Source organism: Podarcis vaucheri, assembly GCF_965113315.1.
Source record: "Podarcis vaucheri genome assembly, chromosome: 8".
In the NCBI taxonomy this organism is placed as follows: Eukaryota; Metazoa; Chordata; class Lepidosauria; order Squamata; family Lacertidae; genus Podarcis; species Podarcis vaucheri.
In genome coordinates this window covers 13,082,677-13,108,144 of record NC_138766.1, presented here as the reverse complement: position 1 = coordinate 13,108,144, position 25,468 = coordinate 13,082,677, and the positions used below count along the sequence as shown (strand labels likewise).

General features: G+C 43.1%; 1 protein-coding gene across 1 annotated transcript in view; it reads left to right on the top strand.

Moving 5' to 3' along the window:
* The window catches only part of DAP (death associated protein), a 35,174-nt gene extending 11,302 nt beyond the window's left edge, over positions 1 to 23,872 (top strand). Inside the window, exons 3-4 of the mRNA XM_082234726.1 lie at positions 20,756 to 20,798; positions 22,215 to 23,872. Coding sequence (XP_082090852.1) covers positions 20,756 to 20,798; positions 22,215 to 22,334 — 163 coding nt within the window. The 3' untranslated portion in view covers positions 22,335 to 23,872. The remainder of the gene's footprint in view (positions 1 to 20,755; positions 20,799 to 22,214) is intronic.
* The last annotated feature ends 1,596 nt before the right edge of the window (positions 23,873 to 25,468 follow it).

Here is a 25,468-nt window from a genome sequence, read left to right as displayed (position 1 = left end):
TGCAGACAGTTGTGGCCAGCATGACTAAGCCGCTTCTGGCGAGCCAGAGCAGTTCACTGAAACACCATTTACCTTCCCTATTTATCTACTTGCACTTTTGACATGCTTTTGAACTGCTAGGTAGTCAGGAGCAGGCACCGAACAACGGGAGCTCACCCCGTCGCAGGGATTCGAACCGCTGACCTTCTGATCAGCAAGTCCTAGGCTCTGTGGTTTAGACCACAGCACCACCCGCGTCCCACTACCATAGTCAGCTGTTAAGCTGCAGAGCACAAATAAATTATTATCAGTGATATTAATACTTGAATGGGGTCTCTCTCTCTCTCTCTCTCTCTCTCTCTCTCCTCTCTCTCTCTCTCTCTCTCTCTCTCTGTGTGTGTGTGTGTGTGTTTGCCTTTTCCACAGAGCTCAGGACTGTATATGTTTGCTAACCTACTTTCCATTCACAATAACTTTATGAAGTAGGTTAGGCTGAAAGAGAAAAACCATCTAAAAATGAACAAGTGAGCTTCATATCTGAGCAGGAATTTGTATCCCAGTCTGCTGAACCTGAGTCTAGCACTATACCACACTGGGTCTCTGAGGAACATGAACTGTGTGTGTGTGTGTGTGTGTGTGTGTGTGTGTGTGTGTGAGAGAGAGAGAGAGAGAGAGAGAGAGAGAGGGAGGGAGGGAGGGAGGGAGGGAGGGAGGGAGATGTCATGAGGGCTATTTGTGAAAGTGGTTTTAATAGTCCAGAGACCTTCAAGTTCTAGAGTTAATATTTGATTTTGTACGGAAAGAGGGTAAGAGAATTTTTTTAAAAAAATAAATGCAATCAACCTCCCTAGCATTTTTCATTGTTCCAGTCTGTTTTTTTTATTTTTTAAATAACAAAATTTAAGCTAGTAACCATTATAAAAGTTGGTTATGAATCTCTATATCTTGGAATACAAGCTGTCCAGCTTTCTCCCTGTGTCTTTTAGAAAAGGTCCTCCATCTCTTGCTTTACAGTAGATCCAAGTTTAAAGGCATCATCTGCTGCTATCCCATCTAGTTCTCTTTCAGTATTTCTTTCTTTTGTCTGTATTTTTACTCTAGATAGTCCGGTATCAAGGCCTTTGACCCCATGAACCACAATGTGTCATGATATGGAACGATAGCTATCATATCTGTCTGCATACAGTGGTACCACGGGTTAAGAACTTAATTCGTTCTGGAGGTCCGTTCTTAACATGAAACTGTTCTTAACCTGAAGCACCACTTTAGCTAATGGCTAAAAACACACACAAAAGCAAGGTCTGAATCTGGCATGCCTTTACTGCAGCAGTTTACACCATTGATCTTCAGCGCGGTTGGGTCATGACCCACAAGTCGACTGCTCTTGCTAGTGTCATCGTTTTGTTTTTAATTTGGTTTGAAGAGGGGAAAGTGAGGGGTACAAAAACAGACGTATTTAAAAAATAAAAAGTGGCGTCCATCTTGGAGCTTGACGTTCAAGGCAAGGTCTAGATCTGAAAAGGTTACTGTTGTGTGGCAGAAATTAAATTCTAACTATTGCAAACACACCTGTTCTCTCTCTCTGTCCTGCCCCAAGGCAGGTTGATAAGTAGTACAAATATTCAAGGTGAACAGAATGCTCCCAGCAACTAAAGGGGATGTAGAACAAGTTGTTCCAGTTGTTCTCTTGATCTGTTTGTTGGTAGCTTTCAAAATGACCTCTCTGCAGTTACCTTGCTTAACCACCCCAATAGTGACACAGAGCTTTGAAGGTCAGTGCATTTTTCAGATTTGTCACCCAGTCCATATTCCTTCTGAGTGCTACTGTATTTAAGGAAGGACACCACTGTGCCATGCTTCTGCCCATAGCTCCTAAATTACAGGCTTCCACCACCATATTGGATATGCAGATGTTTACAAAGGGAGATATTTGCCCCTGATTTTTGATCTTGCTTCCAGTGGATGGGGCAAAGAAGGGTTTTTAGCCAGGCAAAAATGTTCCTCTTTAACCATTCCTTTGGCTGATTGGGGACGCGGGTGGCGCTGTGGGTTAAACCAAGGAGCCTAGGACTTGCCAATCAGAAGGTCAGCGGTTCGAATCCCCATGAAGGGGTGAGCTCCCGTTGCTCGGTCCCTGCTCCTGCCAACCTAGGAGTTCGAAAACACATCAAAGTGTAAGTAGATATATAGGTACCGCTCTGGCGGGAAGGTAAACGGCGTTTCTGTGTGCTGCTCTGGTTCACCAGAAGCGGCTTAGCCACATGACCTGGAAGCTGTACGCCGGCTCCCTCGACCATAAAGCGAGATGAGCACTGCAACCCCAGAGTCAGCCACGACTGGACCTAATGGTCAGGGGTCCCTTTACCTTTACCTAAATATTTCTTCTGGGTCAAATTCAAGTCCTTTTACCTCTTGAATAGTTTAAACTGATACTGAAATGAGCCAGGATACTCCTCTTTTTCTCGTTCTAAATGCCACCTTGAGCAAAGAACAGGTTTCCCCCTCAAAGCTTTTTAATTTGATGTCCTCCACTTCAACAGGTTTTTAAGGCATTCTTGATTAAAAGTAGGCCCTGATACCCTAATCTTACACTGTTGAAGCTTGACAATAAGGTATGCAGGCTGTGCTTTGAAAACCTGGTATGAAATCATATCTGTACTCAATCATATATTTAAAAGCGCTCGTGTTTGCTGTTGCTAAAGCAAGCTTGTCTATTCTGCTTCACTGTAATAGCATGGCGTCTTTACCACATTGTGCTCAGTCAACATGATTATGTTTTATACAAATGCCTAGTTCTCACAAATAACAGATGCATTGATAAACCTGTTACTTGATTGTATATCACTTCAGATTGCCGGTGGGGAGTCGCATGGTTGAACGAGCCCCCATACAAAATAAAATAAAAATCGCCTATTTTGCATATTGAGGAGGAGGCCCCGACATCCCTTTTTTTGCACGGAGAGAATTTTTCCTGTGAATGAGCATTTACGGTATTTACGGCATTCTCCAGCTGCAGTCTGAAGTGGCATAGTCAAAAAAGGTTTACCATTTCATCTACTTTTTTTCTGAAAACTGGGCCAAAGTGACATTTAATTGGTGAACTTGTCAATGTAACAGTTCCATGTAGAATCTGAATTCTGGGAACTGCTTGGTTCAAGCCGTGGCTTCCCAAGAAGGCAGGATCTGCAGTCACGGTTTTATCCTGGCTTGTGTACTTCCAAGGCCCCATGCCATCTGAAATAAGGCAGGTGGTTGCACACATTTTCACACGATTGGCTCAGTTGAAATTATACAACGGCACAATAGCACATGTACAGATTCCATTTGCATTCAGAGGTGCTTATCCAGTTTCCATTTGATTATGCCCCGTTTACTCAACGGTGTACAACTGGGCATAAAGACTGTATCCTAGTTTATAGCAGCAGGTTTAATAAATGAAAAGGGTGGACATGTTTCTGCCCTTAATATTTGCCTTATTTATTTTATTTTATTTAGATTTGTATACAGTGGTACCTCGGGTTACATACGCTTCAGGTTACAAACTCCGCTAACCCAGAAATAGTGCTTCAGGTTAAGAACTTTGCTTCAGGATGAGAACAGAAATTGTGCTCAGGCATCGCAGCGGCAGGAGGCCCCATTAGCTAAAGTGGTGCTTCAGGTTAAGAACAGTTTCAGGTTAAGTACGGACCTCCGGAACGAATTAAGTACTTAACCCGGGGTACCACTGTACTGCCCTTCATCAGGGTGAGTCGCAGGATAAAATACAAGGTAAAAACACAAGTAAATAGTTAAAACAATACCCCCCAATCTTGACATACTTAGTCCTTCAAGTCACAGTTCAGCGAGTGTTTGTTTAGAAGCACATTTCTGTAAGAATACAGATCTCTCACAAATTTACTGCAAGCTTTTCAGCTACCCAGTGCATGTTTTATACCCAGGGTAGTATCTTTTTCTTATCTTTCTTGCGCAGTGAGAAAAAACAGATTGTGCTGCCTGTGCAGCCTCCTTTAATGAGACAAATCCCTTAAATGCGTGATCTCATGCCCTCTTGACTCATGCTCCTTTTAAAACACACACATACACAAAACATCACTCACTTTTGGTATGCTCTTGGGTCAGTAAAATTGCTCTGCTGCTTGGGATACCAGGGGCCATTCAATTAAAGAAGCAAGTTCAGAACTTCACAGTCTTGTTAGAACACTGTTTTGGTTTGCATGCTCTTTCTTACATCTAACATATCGCCAGCTGTCTGAAAGGCTCCAAAATTAAAACTCCTTCTGGTCTCCAGTGCAGCTTTACTTGACCACACAAGGTGGGGGGGGGGCATATTCAGTTGACATTGGGTAAGTATTGCTTGACTTGCACATACTCTGTTACCAAGATACAGTGGTACCTCAGGTTAAGAACTTAATTCGTTCTGGAGGTCCGTTCTTAACCTGAAACTGTTCTTAACCTGAGGTACCACTTTAGCTAATGGGGCCTCCCGTCGCCGCCACGCGATTTCTGTACTCATCCTAAAGCAAAGTTCTTAACCCGAGGTACTATTTCTGGGTTAGCGGAGTCTGTAACCTGAAGCGTCTGTAACACGAGGTACTACTGTATTTGTTTGGTAAGGCTCTGATCTATAGCTGCTAAGTTCAGCATTCAGCGTTGCTTGCTCTGGAAAAAGACCTTTAGCACATTACCCTCCCATTTTTGTAATGCTCTCTTGCAGAACCGGATTAAAATGCAAGTTTCATACATTGTTTTCATTTAAAATATGCTACCTTTGGGGGGATACTAACAGTACGCTATTCAGAAATTACACAGTCCTTTTCTGAACAACTTACGATCTATTTGAGAGAAACATGGAAAAGGGGGAAGGGGAAGGAGTTAGGGTTTTATGTGATGTGTAGGAAAGATGCCAGTGAAGAACACATAGTGTGGCTTGGGAATGGATTTGCTAAAGTATTAGCAAATGGCCATTACTCAGTGGTTCCAGTTTAATCTACTGGTTTCAGATTCTTCCAGAATGACCTGTGAATGTTATATAGAGTGAAAAAGTTTTAGTCTGAAGGTCTGTCAAGAAGCCACCAATCAACTGAGTAACTGAACTCTCCTAGACTGGAGTTTTCAGCTTTGTATTATTTTTGTAGTAAGGTTGGTCATCATTTATTACTTTCTAGCATATTAAACAAAATTGCCCTCGCTTCTTCCTTTATGTACATTTTACTTACCTTTTGCACGTTGTCTTCTGAAACATACCTGAATGAAGATTTGGAAGTGGTAGAAGGAATTATGATTGGATTTAAGAGTTCTTCAATGTGTTGTCCATACACACCTGTAAATTTCCAGCAATCTCTGAATACTCCACAAACCAAAACTATGAGATCGTCTTGTTGTTCGGTTTCTTAATTTAAAGGGAACCTGATAAATGTTTTCAAGCTAATCGCTTCTCATCTAAAATCAATATATCCTGTGAAATGTGCATGCTTTGCACTTCCCCCATCAGTATATTAATTAATTACTGTTTTACTTCTTTGAATACATGAGTTACAATGGTAATGGGCAACTGAAAAATGTAATTCCGTCGCTCTGTATAAGCTATTAGGTCAGGTGTGATTCAGTATTTAAACTGAACTTGAAATATTGTGCTTTGAATGTACAGTGTTGAGAAAAATTATGGCTGCTCAGCTGGAAAAGGAGGCATTACTTTTGTAAGGTAAAGGTAAAGGGACCCCTGACCATTAGGTCCAGTCGTGGCCGATTCTGGGGTTGCAGCGCTCATCTCGCTTTATTGGCCGAGGGAGCCGGCGTACAGCTTCCGGGTCATGTGGCCAGCATGACTAAGCTGCTTCTGGCGAACCAGAGCAGCGCATGGAAACGCTGTTTACCTTCCGCCAGAGCGGTACCTATTTATCTACTTGCACTTTGACGTGCTTTTGAACTGCTAGGTTGGCAGGAGCAGGGACCGAGCAACGGGAGCTCACCCCATCACAGGGATTCGAACCGTCGACCTTCTGATCGGCAAGTCCTAGGCTCTGTGGGTTAACCCACAGCGCCACCCGCATCCCTATTACTTTTGTATAATCCTTTTAAAAGGATAGGACGGGGAGGTGCTGGGGGAAGAAGCTTTAATTGCTGATGTAAATGAAACACTGGTGATTGCTTACCTGCAAAATTGTGCGCCTCTGTCCTCTTTGTTTTGGAATGCGAATTTCTGCTATCGCACCTTACTGTGGTTAGTTAACATCCATCCCATGCGGTTCAGATAGCATCAATGCCCACTTTAAAGGTAATTGTGATTAGGCTCTATATGCCACTTCAGAATGCAAATGGGTCTCACAAGTTTAAATGACCCTTACATGTAAGAATTAAAATGTTGTCCTTGTGAGTAGCATACCAGCACATCAAAGTGCAGCGGTTCATGGGACAAAGGTTTTGCCAGATAACCCGAGAAGCGGATTTTCCCTTCAGACTGCAAACCAGAGGCTTGATAATATTGAAGACTGAAAACAGGCACTTCCTTAAAATGGTTTGCCAGGGCACCCTGCAAAAGTCGGTAAGACTTGCACTGCTAGATTAAAAAAAAAAAAATTATAGCGCTGTTAGAATTTCATCTAAAGTTCTTGTCATATGAGACTTCCATCAATGAACCTTAAAAGGGCAGTGAGGTTTCTTCCTTTGATCAAAGCAGAAGTTCAAAAGAATTGGTTCAAGCCCAGATAAGTAGGGGTCAGCTCTGTAAGGTATTGTTATCTTCCAAACCAACATAATTAAAATTGCCTCTTTCACAGTCATGGAATGCTCTGAGGCTCTGTCCAGGATAAGATGAAAACTGACAGGGTAGCACAGTGATATTGGCTTTGAAATGAAAAAATATAATTGCTGCTAATAAGAATAGGATTTCAGGCATCAACCTGGATTAAGTCCTGGCTAGGTAGACAATTGCCTGGCTGCCACTGCCAATTTGCAGTCGGTCATCTTCCTGGGCTTTCTCTTGCATGTTGTTGGGGTGACGGCAGTGGCGGATACTGGCACATAAATGAAAAATCTGCCTCCTACAAGGCAAGTGAGTCGACTTAAACCAAGTCAGTCCATTGCCTCATTATTTGCACTGGCAGTGCCTCTCCTCTCCAAGGTTTTAGGCAGGAGTCTTCCTCCCCAGCCGCCCAGTCCTGCTTGGAGTTGTCAGGGATTGAACCAGGCAAAGTCAGTGGACCTAGATATGAAAAATTCAGTTACCAAGTTCTGGCTGCTCTTGGCTGCAACCGTTTATTTGCAGGTGCCCCTGGCAACTCCCACCCCTGAATTTTATGAGGTAGTGTGGCGTTCGTTTCCTATCCATGAGGAGTCAGAAAGAGGGGGGGAACCTGACTGGGACTCACCCAAGCTTATTTTTCCCAATCCAAAACACAAGGTGTAGCCTTGAGTAGAGCTTTCCTACAGCGCCTCTAAAACGGGGTGGGTTGGGGAGAATAACAGGTTGTGTTGCTTGCATTGCACCAGAGTATGGAGGCAGTCTGAAGCAGTAAGAGAGATTCTTGCCAATGCTGAAAGTGTCAAGATGGGAGGAGCTTCCTCCTTTTTGGGGGGGCAGGGGGCAGGCAGGTGTGGAGGACTGCCTGGTCCTGAACGGGGTAACTGTGCGTCCATGGAGGCGCAGGTTAATTCTGTGTCCAGGGCAGCTGTCTACCAGTTCCATCTGGTACACTGGCTGAGACTCTACCTACTCACAGTCTGCCTTGCCAGAGTGGTGCATGCTCTGGTTATCTCCCACTTGGACTACTGCAAGGCGCTCTACGTGGGGCTAGCTTTGAAGGTGAGCCAGAAACTATGGCTAATCCAGAATGTGGCAGTTAGACTGGTGACTGGGAGTGGCCACCGAGACCATATAACACTGGTCCTGAAAGACCTATCGTATTTTTTGCACCATAACACTCCCTTTTTTCCTCCTAAAAAGTAAGGGGAAATGTCTGTGCGTGTTATGGAGGGAATGCCTACAGGTGGCATGCCTATGGATTTTCCTCCTCTAAAAACCACGTGCGTGTTATGGTACGGTACATTGGCTCCTGGTACATTTCTGAGCACAATTGAAAGTGTTGGTGCTGACTTTTAAAGCCCTAAACGGCCTCGGCCAAGTACAGTGGTACCTCGGGTTACAGAAGCTTCAGGTTACAGACGTTTCCGGTTACAGACTCCACTAGCCCAGAAATAGTACCTCGGGTTAAGAACTTTGCTTCAGGATTAGAACAGGAAATTGCGTGCCAGCGGCAGCAGGAGGCCCCATTAGCTAAAGTAGTGCCCCAGGTTAAGAACAGTTTCAGGTTAAGAATGGACCTCAGGAACGAATTAAGTTCCTAACCAGAAGTACCACTGTATACCTGAAGGAGTATCTCCACCCCCATCGTTCAGCCCGGACACTGAGGTCCAGCTCCGAGAGCCTTCTGGCAGTTCCCTCACTGCGAGAAGTGAGGTTACAGGGAACCAGACAGAAGGCCTTCTCAATAGTGGCACCCGCCCTGTGGAACGCCCTCTCTTCAGGTGTCAAGGAAATAAACAACTATCTGACTTTTAGAAGTCATCTGAAGGCAACCCTGTTTGGGAAGTTTTTAATGTTTGATGTTTTGTCGTGTTGGGTGGAGTATAAATATGTTGTTGTTATTGAGCATTTCCCAGGTTGGGTTGGAAGTGAACCCTGTCTGAAATCCTAGAGAGCTATTGTTTGTCAGTGTAGACGATACTGAGCTAGTAGACCCAATGGTAGCTTCTGATTATGAGTGTTTTCTGGGTTGGAACCTAGCAACTCCAATGTAACATGAGAAGCAGCTTCTATAAATAGTGGGAGAATTAGGCACCATAGTACAGTCATACCTTGGTTCGCGAACGCCTTGCAAGTCGAACGTTTTGGCTCCCGGACACCGCAAACCTGGAAGTGAGTGTTCCAGTTTGCGAACGTTTTTTGGAACCCGAATGTCCAATGTGGCTTCCGATTGGCTGCAGGAGCTTCGTGCAGCCAATCGGAAGCCGCGTCTTGGTTTCTGAATGTTTTGGAAGTTGAACAGACTTCCAGAATGGATTCCATTTGACTTCCGAGGTACCGCTGTATACTTGTTCACTCTTTACAGAAATGCCTATTAAGCCGAAATCATACTGATAAAATAGTGTATTTTGGGCACACAATATACAAGCAAGCGAAGGTTGTTTTTGACAAGATTCCTTTGAGGCTAAAAAGCTTAGCAGAGTTCAACATAAGGTTAGACATTATGATGGATTATGAGAAAATCCACAATTGTTAGGATAATGTTTCAGTTGGGGAGAGGGTAGATTCCCTTTCAAAACCAGACATGGGAGAAATAGTATTTTGACCCTCTAAGTCTACTCTAAAGAAGTTAGAGCCTAGCCTACAACCTGAACAAAAAACTTCAACAATGTGTTAATAGGCTATATATATGTTCACACTGCTTTTCTCATGCTCTCTGGGAGAATTATTTAGGCTTTCCCTGCTATCAACCAGCCTCAGAACTCTTCTTAGCTTAACCTAGGTTTTTGGTCACTTCACAATCCTTTTATACCAACAGTTGAGATTTACTGATGGGTTTCCTCCACTCTTTCACTGCACACAATTGAAGTGCTGTTTGATTATAAGAGGACTCAACAATAGTTAGTGTATGTAACCAGAAGGAATCAATATTTTATTTTATTTATTAAATTTGTATACTACCCTTCATGTGAAGATCTCAGGGTGGCAGGTTGATTAATTCCATGAAACAGGTGTTTACTGGATGCGAATGGCGCTGTGGTCTGAACCGCTGAGCCTCTTCAGCTTGCTGATCAGGAGGTCAGCTATTCAAATCCCCGCGACAGGGTGAGCTCCCGTTGCTCTGTCCCAGCTCCTGCCAATCTAGCAGTTCGAAAGCACGCCAGTGCAAATAGATAAATAGGTAACGCTCCGGCGGGAAGGTAAACGGCATTTCCATGAGCTCTGGTTTCCGTCACGGTGCTCCATTGCGCCAGAAGTGTTTGAGTCATTACCCGGAAAGCTGTCTGTGGACCAACGCTGGCTCCATCGGTCTGAAAGCGAGATGAGCACCGCAACCTCATAGTTGCCTTTGACTGGACTTAACCATCCAGGGGTCCTTTACCTTTTACTGGCATGCCCTTAAAAATTGTTCCAAAGCATGGGGGCAAGGTATTAACAGTCATTCTCCTTCTTCCCACCCCCATATTCCATTCATGTTAACAGAGCCTACTGGAGTGTGTTGAGAAAGTAGGAGCGCTGCATGCTTCCTTTGCTCAGACACATTCTAGAATTAAAATAATGGACACATTTACATAACTTGGTGGCAGTAAGACGCTAAGCTAAGATGGCACTCAGCTGGTTGGCTGGCTCTCTGCAGATTATTGCTGTTGTCAGCCATTTATGTAATGCCAAACGGCCTGCTGCTTTGGAAACAGGAGCTGAAAGTGTGTGTTTTTGAGCAACACTAATCTTCATGTAATCTGAGTAATGTGGCAGATGGCGTGTGTGATTTCCCCCCACCCCCACCCTGTGAATGAAATTAAGACCAGCGTACTCTTTCCCCCCGCCCCAGAGACTTCTGTCTCCGGTCTAAAAACTGAAATCCATTTTCCGCGCTTCGTTATTTTAACTAGTAATGTTTTGGATGTAATCCAGTGGTGGCCAAACTCGATCCTCCAACTGTTTTGGGACTACAAGTCTCATCATCCCTAGCTAACAGGACCAGTGGTTAGGGATGATGGGAATTGTAGTTCCCAAACAGCTGGAGGACCAGGTTTGGCCACCACTGATACAATCTCACTGGTGTGCTTCTAAATGATACCAGGTGCTGGAGTATTGTCTTGCTTGTCGCCTTCCTGGGGGCATCTAGTTGGTTGCTGTACAAAACAGGATGCTAGACTAGGTTAGCCTTTGTTTAGCTCCAGAAGGTTCTCCCCATGTTCTAGTGTGGCTTCTCCAGGAAATGGAATTCCAGCTGCTTTTGGACTACAATCAATGGCAGCCGTCATAGTTGTGCTGGCAGGGGCTCATGTAGTCCAAAACATCTGGGAAGGAGAACCAGGCTTTAGTGTGTGTGTGTATTGCTTTTGGTTGGACGCAGGTGGCGCTGTGGGTTAAACCACAGAGCCTTGGAGTTGCCGATTAGAAGGTCGGCAGTTCGAATCCCCACGACGGGGTGAGCTCCTGTTGCTCAGTCCCTGCTCCTGCCAACCTAGCAGTTCAAAAGCACGTCAAAGTGCAAGTAGATAAATAGGTACCACTCTGGCGGGAAGGTAAACGGTGTTTCCATGCGCTGCTCTGGTTCGCCAGAAGCGGCTTAATCATGCTGGCCACATGACCCGGAAGCTGTACGCCGGCTCCCTCGGCCCATAAAGCGAGATGAGCGCTGCAACCCCAGAGTCGGTCACGACTGGACCTAATGGTCAGGGGTCCCTTTACCTTTACCTTATTGCTTTTGGTTATAGTTGTGCACATGTACGCTTGTCATTTTGGGTATAGAAGCAAAAGGGGTTGGTGTAGAAACGCAGTATAGATTAAATCTGGTTTGGGATTAGAGGGAAACTGTTTAAAGGGTGGAAAATGGAGAAAGGTCGTCAAACGGTACAATGCCTAGAAAAAGGAAGCGTTTCTTTGGTCCTTCACAATTTCATCTCTCTACTGGCCTAATTAAAAGGTGTAAAATGTAGATGGAGCCAGGGTGGATTTGATTTAAATCACTAGTCAGTAAGACTTGATTTCAGTCATTATTTTTTTACAGAAAGACTCATTCTTGCTGGTATAATCTTAATATTTACAACCAAATGAAGGTTTCATTTTTTGAATAATAAATTTTCAGAGTAGTTTTTGCAGTTATATCAAAAATGCTGATTTGGAAATTATTGTGAGTTTTAATAAGTTAACTGTTTATATTTGGACAACTTTTCTGCTGTACTTTATTGGAAGGAGAGAAATAATCATTTCCTTAATAACAATTTATTTAACTAAAACAATAACATTATAGCATATGTATCCATGTTTGTTAACTGATGTGGTTTAAACAGGTTTTTTTGAAAAAACGTAGACTGAGTTTTAGCACACATGTCGGTCACGACTGGACCTAATGGTCAGGGGTCCCTTTACCTTTAAAACGTAAAACAAATCCTTATTTCCTGATGAATAGCCTTTGGACTATAATGTAACTTAAATAGAAAGCTATTTTTAGGGGGGTTTTTCCTCCAAAAGCATTTTATTTTAAAAATCCAATTTAAATAAAAAACATCTGATTTAAATTTTAAAAAATCTATTTATTTATTTTTTAAATCATTGATTTTTATCCACCCTGGATGGAGCAAATCTGCAACAAGAGAATACCACCATTCCTGAAGACTACCACTTAGGAATGCAAGTGATGTAAATGTTTCATTGTGTCCTCATGTACAGAAAGATGATTTGGGGGAGAACCTTTCCTTGCTCACACAGAAAACTTAGCATGTACTCATGCCCTTTTTTGCACGCACAGTGGTGCCCCGCAAGACGAATGCCTCACTAGACGAAAGGCTTTTCCGTTTTTGAGCTGCTTCGCAAGACGATTTTCCCTATGGGCTTGCTTTGCAAGACGAAAACGTCTTGTGAGTGTTCCGATTTTTTTTTGCTCCCCCCCCCTTTTTCTAAGCCGCTAATAGCCTTTTAGCTGCTAATCCGCTAAGCCTTTAATAGCCGCTAAACCGCTAATAGCGCTAATCCGCTAATAGGGTTGCTTCGCAAGACGAAAAAACCGCTAGACGAAGAGACTCGTGAAACGGATTAATTTCGTCTTGCGAGGCACCACTGTAGTGCAGTCCCAGAATGGCTGAACCATATCCTACATTCTTCCTTTCCCTTTTCATTCAGAAAATGAATTATTCCCTTTCATTTGGTAACGGAGGTGGCTCAATGGATCACAGGGTACAATGCTGCCCACAAGGTAACTTGCAGCTGCTGGGTGTATCATCCGCATTCATCAGGGTGTGATAAAAGTGATGTGGTTTTCCCCTCAGTTGTTCTTGAAGATTACTCGGTGGGATGTTGGTGCGTTGAGGGGGCATGTTCACGACTGTTGTTCTATTCAGTTGCTACATGCATAATGGAAAACGGATTATTATGGATGAGGGCAAACGGTGTTTATCTGCAGTGTGGTTTCTGAGCTGGTGTCTTGTACAACAATAACTTTGAAGCGCGGTGTGACAACTTGCTCACTTCTGGTGACATGACATATGCTGGGTGGTGCGTATGTGTGCAAATCCGCAAGTGATTTATATGTGGGTTGTATCTTGGTTAGTGAAGAGAGTATGTTGCCTCAGGATAAGACTTTCATTCTATGAGGCTACCTTAGATAAATCTTCACAGCCTTTACCTAATGTTGCTATAGGTAGATGGGGAAGAGCCTGTTTTCTGTTTCTTTCATCACCCAGGAGAGCTGAGGCATAAACACTTGCATGAGTAGGTTTTGGTTTAGTGTGTCTTGGTGTTTAGAAGGGGAATGAACGTTTGGAGAATCGTCTTTGAGCTTCTTGCAAGCAACACGGTGCCTTAAAAGGGACTCTGTGGGTTTAATCAGGGACCTAAAAATTGTAGCCTGAGCTAATGTGGACCCTGTGTCTTTGAAGCCATCTTCAGGTACTGTAGAAATATAGGTGTGTTCAGCAACGAACACTACAAGTGGGTGACAGCAAGAATCCCCCAAATTGGCTGTTTTTTAAGTAGGTATTAGGGGCATGGCATTCTACCTTTATCTAGTTTGTGGAGCAATACCAGCTGCTTGTAGCAATTGAGACCACAGCTTTTTCTACCTTCACTGACTGATCTTGAGAGGCAGAGCCTAGATTCGGGTGTAGCCGTCCATAGTCTAGCCCTGGCAGTGCTCTTGATTTGCAGGTAATGCCTCATTTGAAAATTAAAGCAGTACGCCTTATATCCCTGCCTCTCCATTAAATGATTGTACCTGGTTAGGTACATCCTCAGGGTTAGTATTGCCCTTATGCCTTCTGTAAGTTCTGGAGCAAATGAAAAACTTACATCCTGATACAGAAGTCCTGTCTTCTTCACAGAGGAAAATTGCATGCATGTGAAAAGCCGTTGTTGTAAATAATCATTGATAGGGGGAAGTTGTACACTGGCAAAAGAACTGTGCGTGGAAGAAAAAATTCAATACCTACAAAGCACACACATAGCTAGCATAATATTAATAGGGGGCATTACCAGTAGGTATATAGTTGCGATCAAGAAACTTAACATGCCTCATAAATAAACCCTCTTGCAAAGGAGAGATAGCCTATAGCTTTAGATAGTGCCTCACAAATGCCTTGTAAACACAAATCTTTTGATCTGGCAGAAATGAATCACTGTTTTTAAGAGCTAGTGCCTGAGCCTGTCTGCTTAGAAGTACTGTCCCAGCGATGGATTGCGGTCTGGTAGTTAACGTGACTTAAAGCAAACAAAAAACAGGGGCCCTTTGGGACATGGAATTGTAAACATTTTTCTCACTCCTGCTGTTTTCTTTCAGCCGTTGCCCACAGAACAGCTCAATTCTTAGGAGGGCATTTGCTTCCTTCTGCTTGGGCAGATAAAATCATGAATGAGAGAGAGCTGGAACAGAGGAAGAACTTCTTGGAGGCTTCAGCATGATTTGGGCATTTGTGTAGTCTGTATCACTTAAAGCCAGAAGCAAGTGGAATCAATCCACAGTTATCAGAAGCTCAGGGACCTTGCCTCCAAAATATTTTGCTTCTCTTGAACATTGAAAAATTATCTTATTATTTTTTTAAGCATAGGAGTATACTCACTAGTTTCTCACATACACAGTTTAAAACATGGTCCTCAGAACCAGTTCCTCAGAGGTAGTTCAGCCATGCATATTTGTTCTTACTGAGTCTCGAACGCCGTGGAAATAGAGACCAAATAAACAAAAGTAGCAGCACCTTAAATTAGGCTTGGAAGCAAATGGGAAGTCTGTGTAGTTCTTTCAAAATTGGGCCCCATGTAGAACCAGCTAGTATTCTGAAAGACAGGTTCTACACTAATTGAACCTTTTGAGCGGTCTTCAAGGGCAGCCCCATGTATAATGCATTACAGTAATCTTTCTGGGAAAGTCAGTAAAGGACAGAATTAGTGTCATTTCCATCCTCCACCACTCACACTCCCTTTTGCCCTCCACTGGCCCAGGACAAGGATCAGTGATTGGAGAGATTGTAGTATGTTGTCTTTGTGTGCTACCTTCCATCAAACTGTGGTGATTGGAGTACAGGAGGGACTAAAGTAGAGATTTCCAACATGGCACCCATGGCTGCCAGTTTACCACTATCTTTTCCGTCATGCAGGAAATCTACAATTCATCAGAGACTGCTAGGTTTTCCTGCTCGGATCCTGTTTGTTCAGTTTATCCTATGTTGAACCCCCACCCCAAAGCCACACCCACAATTCATTTGATGCCAGGATTCGGCATTCATCCATTCTGAACAAAGGAGACGTAGAGTTTCCCTTTGTGAGTGGTTGTGGTTGATACTGGTGCTTTCCCCACCATTGCTGGTGCAGTTGATGCCCAGAGCATTTTTTGGTCCTATTTTTCTGCTCATTTAAGTGGCACAGCCATTTTGTGTTATGCCACACATCTCACTATAGCCATTTTGTGACTGGCACCAGTAGCACTTTTGCAGGATTCGAGACGTGTGCCCAAAATAGTTGGGGAGCCCTGGACAAAAGGAAAATTAATCGCTACTTGACGTCTGGTTATTGTCCTCGCAGGATCCGAATTAAGAGGTGGGCTTGAGAAAAATGGATCAATGACTCATTTCCATATGACTGGTTGTTGTTTTTTTTTAAGTTAGAGCAAAGCACATAAAGACTGAACTCTTTATGCACTCTAAGAAGTTTTATTAAATCAGTTTGTAAATAGTTATTGTTGAGAGACTGTTTCTGTGTAGCTACGTCTTTATTTGTGTGAATATAAAAGCTTGTGCAATATAATGCATGGAGTGTTGGACTTGTACTAGAAGAAAAAAAAAGAATTGCAGTGGACCCTCCAGATACGAACTTAATTTGTTCCGGGGCTCCTTACGTACCCCAGTAAGTCTGCAACATGAGGCGCCGCTTTGGCATACATGCATGGCGAAACCCGGAAGTATACCCTTCCGGTTTGCCGCATTCGCAACCCAAAAGTTACCTTACCCAAAGGTAAGATGACCCAAGGGTCCACTGTATTCCAATGCCCACTTCACCCAGTCTCAGAAGCTCTGTTCCTTCATTCAAAGACCATGTGTGACCATGAAATGCAGAAGGGGTTTTGGGCTGCAACTGGGAGCCCTGTCCCCTTAACCACCTACCCCAGCATTTCCACATTGAGCTGGAAATACTGATGGGAATTTTGGGGAGAACGACGTTGTGGCAAACCCACATAGACTTCTCCCTGCAGTCAGGAACCTTGCATGAAAAATCCTTTCATAACTTTCTGCTTGGTGGCATTGGTAGTTTTCTGCTGTCCTTTTATGCTTTATGTCCATAACTGTGCTTTGAACCTATAAATGGGATGTTGGTCCAGCCCACTTCTCAGGGCTGTTCTGAATTTAAGATGAGAAATCTTCTGTGTATCACCAGGAGCTCCTTGGAGGAGATTCATTGAACTCTCCAATTGACATCTTTATGAATTAAACGTATGTACGAGTGTGCGCTGTCCTCCCCCCATTGCAAAGAATTACATTATTTGCAACTCTGTGTTCTGAAATTACGAGGAAGAAAGGATCAGCTTGTCATTTTAAGTTTGCTTGTTTGCCTCTCTGCGAAGTTCGGAGGCTCAACAGTGCCATCTTGTGGAAATCCTTGCACATTTTCAGCCTTGCCAGGCAAAAAAACCCTCCCTCTTGCAAAGTGTTTTGGAATGCTTTGATTCTGTGCCGATCTGCTAGCAAAGAATTTGATATGTGAGAAGCAAATTATCAGCACGTGGCAGCAAAGCATTTCAAACCTGTTTTACCTTCAGGAACACTCCTTAGAAAAGTCACGTCGATCAGGTGAAATATTGAAAACAATAGAATGAAGGTTGAGCTGAAGAAACCCCCTGCTAGAGTCACTCCTTGGACCCTATAGGATTGGTGCCTGCTTACAGATTTATCAAAGCAACTAGATGGTTTTTATTACATTCGCTCAGGTCAGGGAAAATCCATATTTTAAAAAAAAAAATAGTTGACAGTTTCCCTGTGCTTTTTGAACTCTGTCGTTTTTAAAAGTATTTTTACACTTAAAGTTTCATCTGATCCACTATCCGTTTTCAACAAAGGTATGAGCAATGGGTTATTTCCCTAAGTAATTTGCACATACTATTTTTAAAAAAATAATAATTAACTATTTTGTCCTTCTTCCCTGAATTCCATGGAGATCTGCGAACCCACACTCTTGCTTATTTTGGGACATAGCATTTCCAGACACCCCATTTCATATCCAAATAACAATGCCATATATAGAGAGAATGTATAAGCACATAATACTAGCCTACTTTATAGTTGGGGACGCGGGTGGCGCTGTGGGTTAAACCACTGTGCCGCTTGGGCTTGCCGATCAAAAGGTCGGCGCTTCGAATCCCCGCAACGGGGTGAGCTCCATTGTTCGATCCCAGCTCCTGCCAACCTAGCAGTTTGAAAGCACACCAGTACAAGTAGATAAATAGGTACCGCTCCAGCGGGAAGGTAAACTGTGTTTCTGTGCGCTGTTCTGGTTTTGCCAGAAGTGGCGTAGTCATGCTGGCCACGTGACCCGGAAAAACTGTCTGCGGAAGCGGACAAACGCCAGCTCCCTTGGCCTTTAAAGTGAGATGAGCGCTGCAACCCCAGAGCCGGTCGCGACTGGACATAATTGTCAGGGGTACCTTTACCTTTACCGTATAGTTGCTATAAAGATTACTGCAATGATGTATGTGAATTACTTTGAACAGACTTCAGAGTGGTGTGTGAGTACTTTATAAAGTGAGATGGAAGCGCTGTAACAATAATAATGAATAATAATGAAACTAAAGACCTAAAATCTTACACGATGAAGTCAAAAACACTTTTTAGTATTCCTCATATCTCATTTCACTGGTTTAGTGGCCTTTTCAACTAATCAGTCTTCTGTGTGAGTTCTCCGCAATGTCAATATCTGCCTTGTTTAAGCTTTAGTATTATGAAATATTAGAATTCCATATTATAGGATTAAGAATAAATGAACTCCTTGAAGATATTGATGTTCAGCAGGTGCATTTCTTAATAGAAGCACCGAGTGCTTCAAACATTTCATCATAAGCAGGTGTTGGATTTCTTCCCATATGTTATGATGTTTTGAAATGAGAATATTCTCTCTGAAAGTTTAGGTTTTATAGTGGCACTTCTTCGTTTTCATTATTGTTTTTAAATTGCATCTATTTATATTTGCTAAATGCATTTGTTAAAAACAAGCATTCCCTACATTAAAGGAGGCAGTCCTTTTTAAAATTTATTTACAAAAGCCTAGAGAGAAAGGTATGGTATGCCGTATCTTCAAAACAACATCTGTCAAACTGGTTTTCATCAGATTAAATATATCCTCAAAGCAGCCATTTATAGCTTACAAAATACTAGAAATGTAGGTTACACTATGCGTGAAACGCCAGCAGAATGCAAAGCAATTGAAAGAATGAAGCCCTGTTTCCTCCTCCCTTCCATTTCTCTGGAGGATTGGAGAAGGAGGAGGGGAGACTGCTGTCAGGATTTCTCTATCCCTTTCTATTTTTAGCAGCTATTTGTGGAGAGATGGCAGCGTTGCTGATGTCAGGATGCTGTAAATATCATGAAATCAGGGAATTGGTGTCTTGCACCAGAAATCAGACTCTGATTTCTTCAGGAAATACAGATGTGCAATATTGGCCCCTATAATTAGATGGCAATATGAAGGCTCTGGAAAGACTAGGCCTGGTATAAATACTAGTCACCTGTCCCACGCACCCCAAAAAAAATATTGAACAGAGCAAGCAAGCGTCATCTAGCCTTCACTTCCAGTAACTCATCTCAGACACTTGCTTGGAGACATACATTCCAGGCCTGCATGCAGGTCCAATAAGTCATGGCCCCAGACTGGCTCTGACACATGGGAAGTAAATTATATCGGAGTGGAATCCAATTGGTGACCTTGCACTTATGGTAGGGCTTTTGATTTAGCAGTGTCTCTACTAATAAAAGGGATGCGGGTGGTGCTGTGGGTTAAACCACAGAGCCTAGGACTTGCCGATCAGAAGGTTGGCGGTTTGAATCCCCGCGACGGGGTGAGCTCCTGTTGCTCGGTCCCTGCTCCTGCCAACCTAGCCGTTTGAAAGCACGTCCAAGTGCAAGTAGATAAATAGGTACCACTCCGGCGGGAAGGTAAACGGCGTTTCCCTGCGCTGCTCTGGTTCGCCGGAAGCGGCTTAGTCATGCTGGCCACATGACCCGGAAGCTGTACGCCGGCTCCCTCGGCCAATAAAGCGAGATGAGCGCCGCAACCTCAGAGTCGGTCACTACTGGACCTAATGGTCAGGGGTCCCTTTACCTTTACCACTAATAGAAGGGCAGGTGATTTATTTATTTATTGTCAATCTGCCCTTCTGTCTGCAAGCTCCTCTTGCCAACTTCCACTCTAATGTGGAGGTTCCTCATTTTGAGGCAGCAAAGGGAATCGGAAAAGTCACTTGTCCTCTTCCATTAGCGGAGGCATCCACTGACTCAAAAACACCTTCATGACCACAAAGAAGGGCACCAGTTGGTTGTCAGAGATTGCTTTTTCCAGATTTGTTTTTTCCAGCTGAGCCAACTTGTGGTAGAATCATGTGCTCTTGGTGGGGTTTTTTGGCCTCCTTTTCCTGAGAGGTTGCCCTTAGATTGAAACGGCTTTCACGTGGAAGTCTCCTAAGTTGTCTCAGAGAGAGAACCAGCCCATACTTCTTTGACCCAAGGGGCTTCATTACAAACAACTACTTTGAGCAGCGCCGGTGGATAAATCTGGTGGCTGCAAGTGCTTCTCTAAAAAATGCTGCTCCAAAATTTCATGGTTTGACGGAGAACAGTGAAAATTGAAAGGTCATATGGAGAATATGTGAGGAAATCATTCAAATTCAGATTTGCCATTATGAAGCCTTTCAGAAAATGCCATGGCAAGCAAATACTGTGCAGAAACTAGATTTCATGTTTTATTAACATGTTGTTTGCTATTCGTTTTTTCTGACTGTCATGTATGTTTAAGTGCTTAACACAAATTTGAAAAGTTTGTAAATCAAACATCCTCCCCAGAAATGTCATTGCTAGGTTTCCTGGATTTTGATGCTGTAGTGTTAGCCTTAAAGGCGGATTTACTATTATTTGTCTTATGTTATAAGCTCTCCACCACCCATTGTACCAAGCAAAGAAAAGGAGAGAATGACTTGAACCCCAGAGAACGTAGACTGAAGGACCTGTTGCTGCCTTGTCATATTGCTTATTTGGGGTTCCATTTTTATTCTCTCTGCGTTACTTAATTTTGAATCTGGAACATCTAAGAATAAATCTTCCAAACTCTGCCATGTTTGCACCTCTGGTACATTAACTAGTACAGCAAGAATAGATAATTCACGGAGATTGCTATGAGAATGTTAGTTTCCAAGAGTGTCTCTGGCTGTGTTCGTTTGAATTGATTATAAAGTCTGAGTAATAAAGTCTTTGGAATTATCTGTTGTGGCTTTTTGCCCTCTGGCTTTATCAAATGGCACTGTTCAGTTATATAGCTAAATATTCCTCTTTAATTTTCCAGTCCACCTAAACCAACTGTGTTCATTTCTGGAGTCATTGCAAGGGTGAGTTTCCATCTTTGTTAATTTTCAACTGTTTTAAAATCAAGGGAAGCTTTGCCAGTTTCTTGTGAATTTCAACTTGCTTTTGGTTTTGATCTGATGTCTCCCCTTCTCATTTTTAATTTATCATTCACACATAAAGTCCCTAATATATTCAGTGCCGTACAAAGATTGAAAGGTAAGACAGCTCTTGACCACAGGCGCATAGTCTGATAGACAAAACCCAAAAAGGAAAAGGAATGGAGAAATTACCGTATTTTTCGCTCCATAAGACACACTTTTTCCCTCCTAAAAAGTATGCCGAAATGTGTGCGCGCGTCTTATGGAGTGAATGCAGGCGGGAGGCTCTGCTCAGCGCTCCTTTTAAAGGAGTTAAAGGACTTTTAAAGCCGCCCTTCTCCCTCCTCGGGGAAAAGCCAGCAAGAGCCACACACACGCTCCGTGCGGCTCTTTAAAGGGAGCGCTGAGCAGAGCCTCCCTCCTGCATTCGCATCTGGGATGCATACAGGCTCTTGGGGGCTTTTCCATGAGGTGGGAGAAGGGACTGACTGACTGGCTGCCCTCTTTCCCTTCCCACGCCTCCCGGAAAAGCCAGCAAGGGCTCCCTTTCGTCCCTCATCCCGCTTTGCTGGGAAGCCAGCAGAACAAAAGCCACTGCGCAGCTATCGCTCTTGCTCTGCTAGCTTCAGCGAGAGCTACGCAGCTTGCTCTGCTGGCTTCTCAGCGAAGCAGGAGGAGGGACGGAAGGGTTTAAAGCAAGAAAAGCGAGAGCCGCTTACATGCTCTGTGCAGAATATTTTTTTTCTTGCTTCCCCCCCTATAAAAACTAGGTGCGTCTTATGGAGAGAAAAATACGGTGCCCAAATTGCTCCTGCATGAAGTGCATCTTTTAACTGTGTGTGTGTGTGTGTGTGTGTGTGTGTGTGTCAGTCAGAAAAGGGCTAGTTGCTGTCCACTTTATAGTGCAGAATATGGCCTTATTCATACCATTTTGGACCAGCATGTACATTCTGAATTTAGAGAAAGATTATGGGCACCAGTCACAAAATGGATACCATTCACACACATTAGCTTGCCAAGTTATGCAGCCATTTGTTTCATAAGTAGTAAAATGTGCAAAACCTGCATTTTAAGCCAATTTCCTAGATTCCTGTAGAGCAGCTCATTTTAACTGATCTGGTCAGCTGCAGTTTGTATACACCATGGTCATTTCAACAACAGGTAAATGTTTATATTGTGAAATGGGCAAGCTGATACGAACCACAAGCTCATATTCTGTAGCCCAAGAAACAGTTTGTAAGAATCTCTGACATTCTGGCATGTCAGGCTGGAGCAAACACACACACAACTTGCAGATGAGACAGGTGTTCTCTCTTTTTCTTTTTCTTTTCATTCTGATGTGTTTGTTTTTTTAATCAGGGTGATAAAGACTTCCCTCCAGCTGCAGCCCAGGTGGCTCATCAGAAACCACATCCCTCTGTGGAAAAGCATCCTCCCGCACAACATGTCAACCAACACATCCACCAACCTCGCAAATGAAGCTCCCGTCCCAGGATCCAGCCATAGTGTTTACGGATGGAATGATTAAGAGATTTGTGCTACCAGATCTTTTGAAAGTGGTATCTCATGCTTTTGCCTTAATTGCCTATGGTTTAAATGGTTAAAAAGGGGTGGGGGTGGGGAGGGAAGAGTCTTCAGTCCTGTCAATTCAGCTGGGGGGAAAAACATGTTCCTGTGTACTGCCAATAAAAAAATACGAAATCATAGAAATGTAACGGGATTGGGAAAACCTAGATCTTTGAATAATTATTTTAAACTTTTTCATTTCTGGATTTTGGCACTACTGGAATGCGTTAGGAATGGGAGGGGAAGAGGTGTATTACTTTTTGCCTGCCCTCTTCTGGTGAGAGGTTTTCAATGTATGAGTAAGACTTTTAGGGCATCCTTGCAATTATTTTTATTATTTTCTTCTTCTTTTTTCTCAAACATGTTTGAGGAAGGGCCAGCGCAATTATTTTTATTTTAGTCTAGGATATGAAAGGACCAGAATTTATTTCTCAGATGGGTAGATCTCTCTTGCAAAGTGTGGGTCTTTAGGAGATTTATGTCGCAGCCTAGCCAAAGATGAGCCAACTGGTTGGCCCAAAGTCTACATTCCCCCCCCCCAAAAAAAAAACAACAACAGAGCAATAAGAGGCAAGAATCCAAATAAAATGGCAAGATTGGATGGTCTACCTATTGCTACACTTTCTACATGCTCAGAAAGTACAGAAACTTGAAACAGATTTGAAGCCTGCAGGAATAACACATGACAGCACAACCATTCCTAAATAGATAGCTTCAAATTGTAGGATCCGAGTGAATCACATGTTTGAATGCTCTGCCTACAATCTGAAGTGCCTGCAGTCCAGGAAGGACCCCGCCATATACAAACTTGAATAATCTTACAGTGGCAATTTAAGATCTATGTTATATTAATGCAGTAACGTATGAAGTACTGGTGGACAATGGCTTGTCCTTTTATTTCATCACAGCAGGCAGAGTAAATTAGCTCTAGTGTGTGGCAAGTGATCTCAAGATGGTGGTATGTATTCTCATAAATATCTGTTAGATCCATTACACTCATTGGGGAACAAGATGAAGGTTGCATTGCACACCTGGAGATCTCCACCAGCTGCCTATAAGGATATCCACTGCTAGATTTGGGAGCGGGGGATGTAAAAATCATTATGGTGAAAGCTAAGCCTAGTCATGCAAACAACCTTGTACTTCGGAATCACTTGGTTCTGTATACTGTACCAAAATTTCATTTACATTTTTATAGGTACTTTATTTTTTTAAATGGTGAAATCACACCATTCTTTCTTCTTTTTTTAAATCCTGTAGACTACAATGCAGTCTAATAACTTCAGAAAAAGTTGGCTGCTAATAAATCATTGTTACAATTTCTCTTCCGGCAACCATGGAAGATTTCCACTCCCCTTGGGCTTTGAAGAATCATTTATTTTTAATGACGAATAACATGAGAAAACTGCAAGAGGAGAGAGGTTTAATAATAATAAAAACCCATTGAAATACTGCTTAATAAAAATGTGTAATTATTTTACGACTGCCATGGTTTTGAAACGAAACAGAAATGGGGTCTGTTTGGTTTCTTCTGCCGCTGTGTGTAAAACAAGTCAAAGCTTTACAAAGGGCTGCTTACTACTATTTTCCTCAATGTTTAAAGATGCCCACCTTGCCATTAGGCACAGAGGGAACCTCTGTACCCTTGATCGTTATGCCTAAATTGATGACAGAACTCTAGGAAAACTAGGTCAAACAGCAAACTCTTCAAATATAAATCAATATCTGCTTCACAGCCAAAAGTGTCACAGAAGAACTGCACGTGGAAAAATGCCTCCAAATTACAAATTGGACATGGTAGCTGCTTGCATTGGGTCATTCCTCTGACCCTTGAACATGTGTTGCTAGGGTGTCATCCACAACTGCTCTCCCCCTTGTATGTGAATTCAGCAACCTAGTCTGCAACATCTGGACCTTTCTGTCTATGTCTTGGTCAAGACATGAATCTAGATGCTTTTCTGACATTTTAAGGCAGGGGTCGGCAACCTAAGGGTCCATGGGCCACAAGCGACCCGCGGGGGTCGTTTAACCAGCCCATGAATCACCCCCAAACTGAGCTGCCCGGCGAGTCTCCGCCGAGGACTCGCTTCCACGGCACTGGAAATCGTGTCTGCGCAGACGCCGGAAATCACATCTGCACAGGCGCAGACACTGGAAATCGCAGGCGCACGTGCCATCTGGCCCACAGAGGGATCTCCACTGGAGTGAACCAGCCCAGGCGAGGTAAACCTTCCCGACCCGTTTTAAGGCATGGTTGCCTGGTTCTTCTATGAATACATGATTGAGCAGAAAGAAAAATGAGTAGAAACTGCCTAATACATGTGGTGCTTGGTGCAGTGTGGCCTAGATGTCACTGTGCCATAGAATCTACCTACCTAGACACCGATTCATCAGCACGGGCATAGTTGGTGAATAGGAGCAACATGCTGCCTAAAGTTCTTTAGACGGAGTTGCTTTACTGCTCTCTGTATCTAAATGGTTCTCTTGTTTGCATGTTTATTTTCACATGTAACTGTGAAAAATGTTTTCAAACCCTTGAGGCATTTCAGTGGCAGAATCTCTCTGCTGAGGAAAACATTCATGGAGTGTGCTTCTCGTGTGCTTATCCATGGTAACTAAACTGGAACTCTCTGTATAGAGGAGGAATATCTCTCTTGTGATGGAGAAAAGGCTATCATTTTCATGCCCTGCTTTGTGAGCACTCAAAATCATCAAGCTGCCCACTGGAAATAGAATGCTAGAGAGATAAATGTTAAAGGGTGTCCTTATACTTATTTCATGTACGTATATGCTTATTAGATTTCTGTGCATAAAATAGCTGAAGTCCTAGAGATACTTGACTTGACCAAAATAAGCCATGTGAACAATAAGAAGTGAAACCTAAGGCGAATATGTTATTGGCTTTAAATGACTTGGTTCTAATTTGTTTCCAGAAAAAAATTCTGCCTTTTTTGAAATCAAGTTTCAGCGTGTGTAGCTTATGAGGCAAACTCTTCTTTCTCGAAGTGCCATTAAAATGACTACCTTGTGACAAATGAAAACTGAAT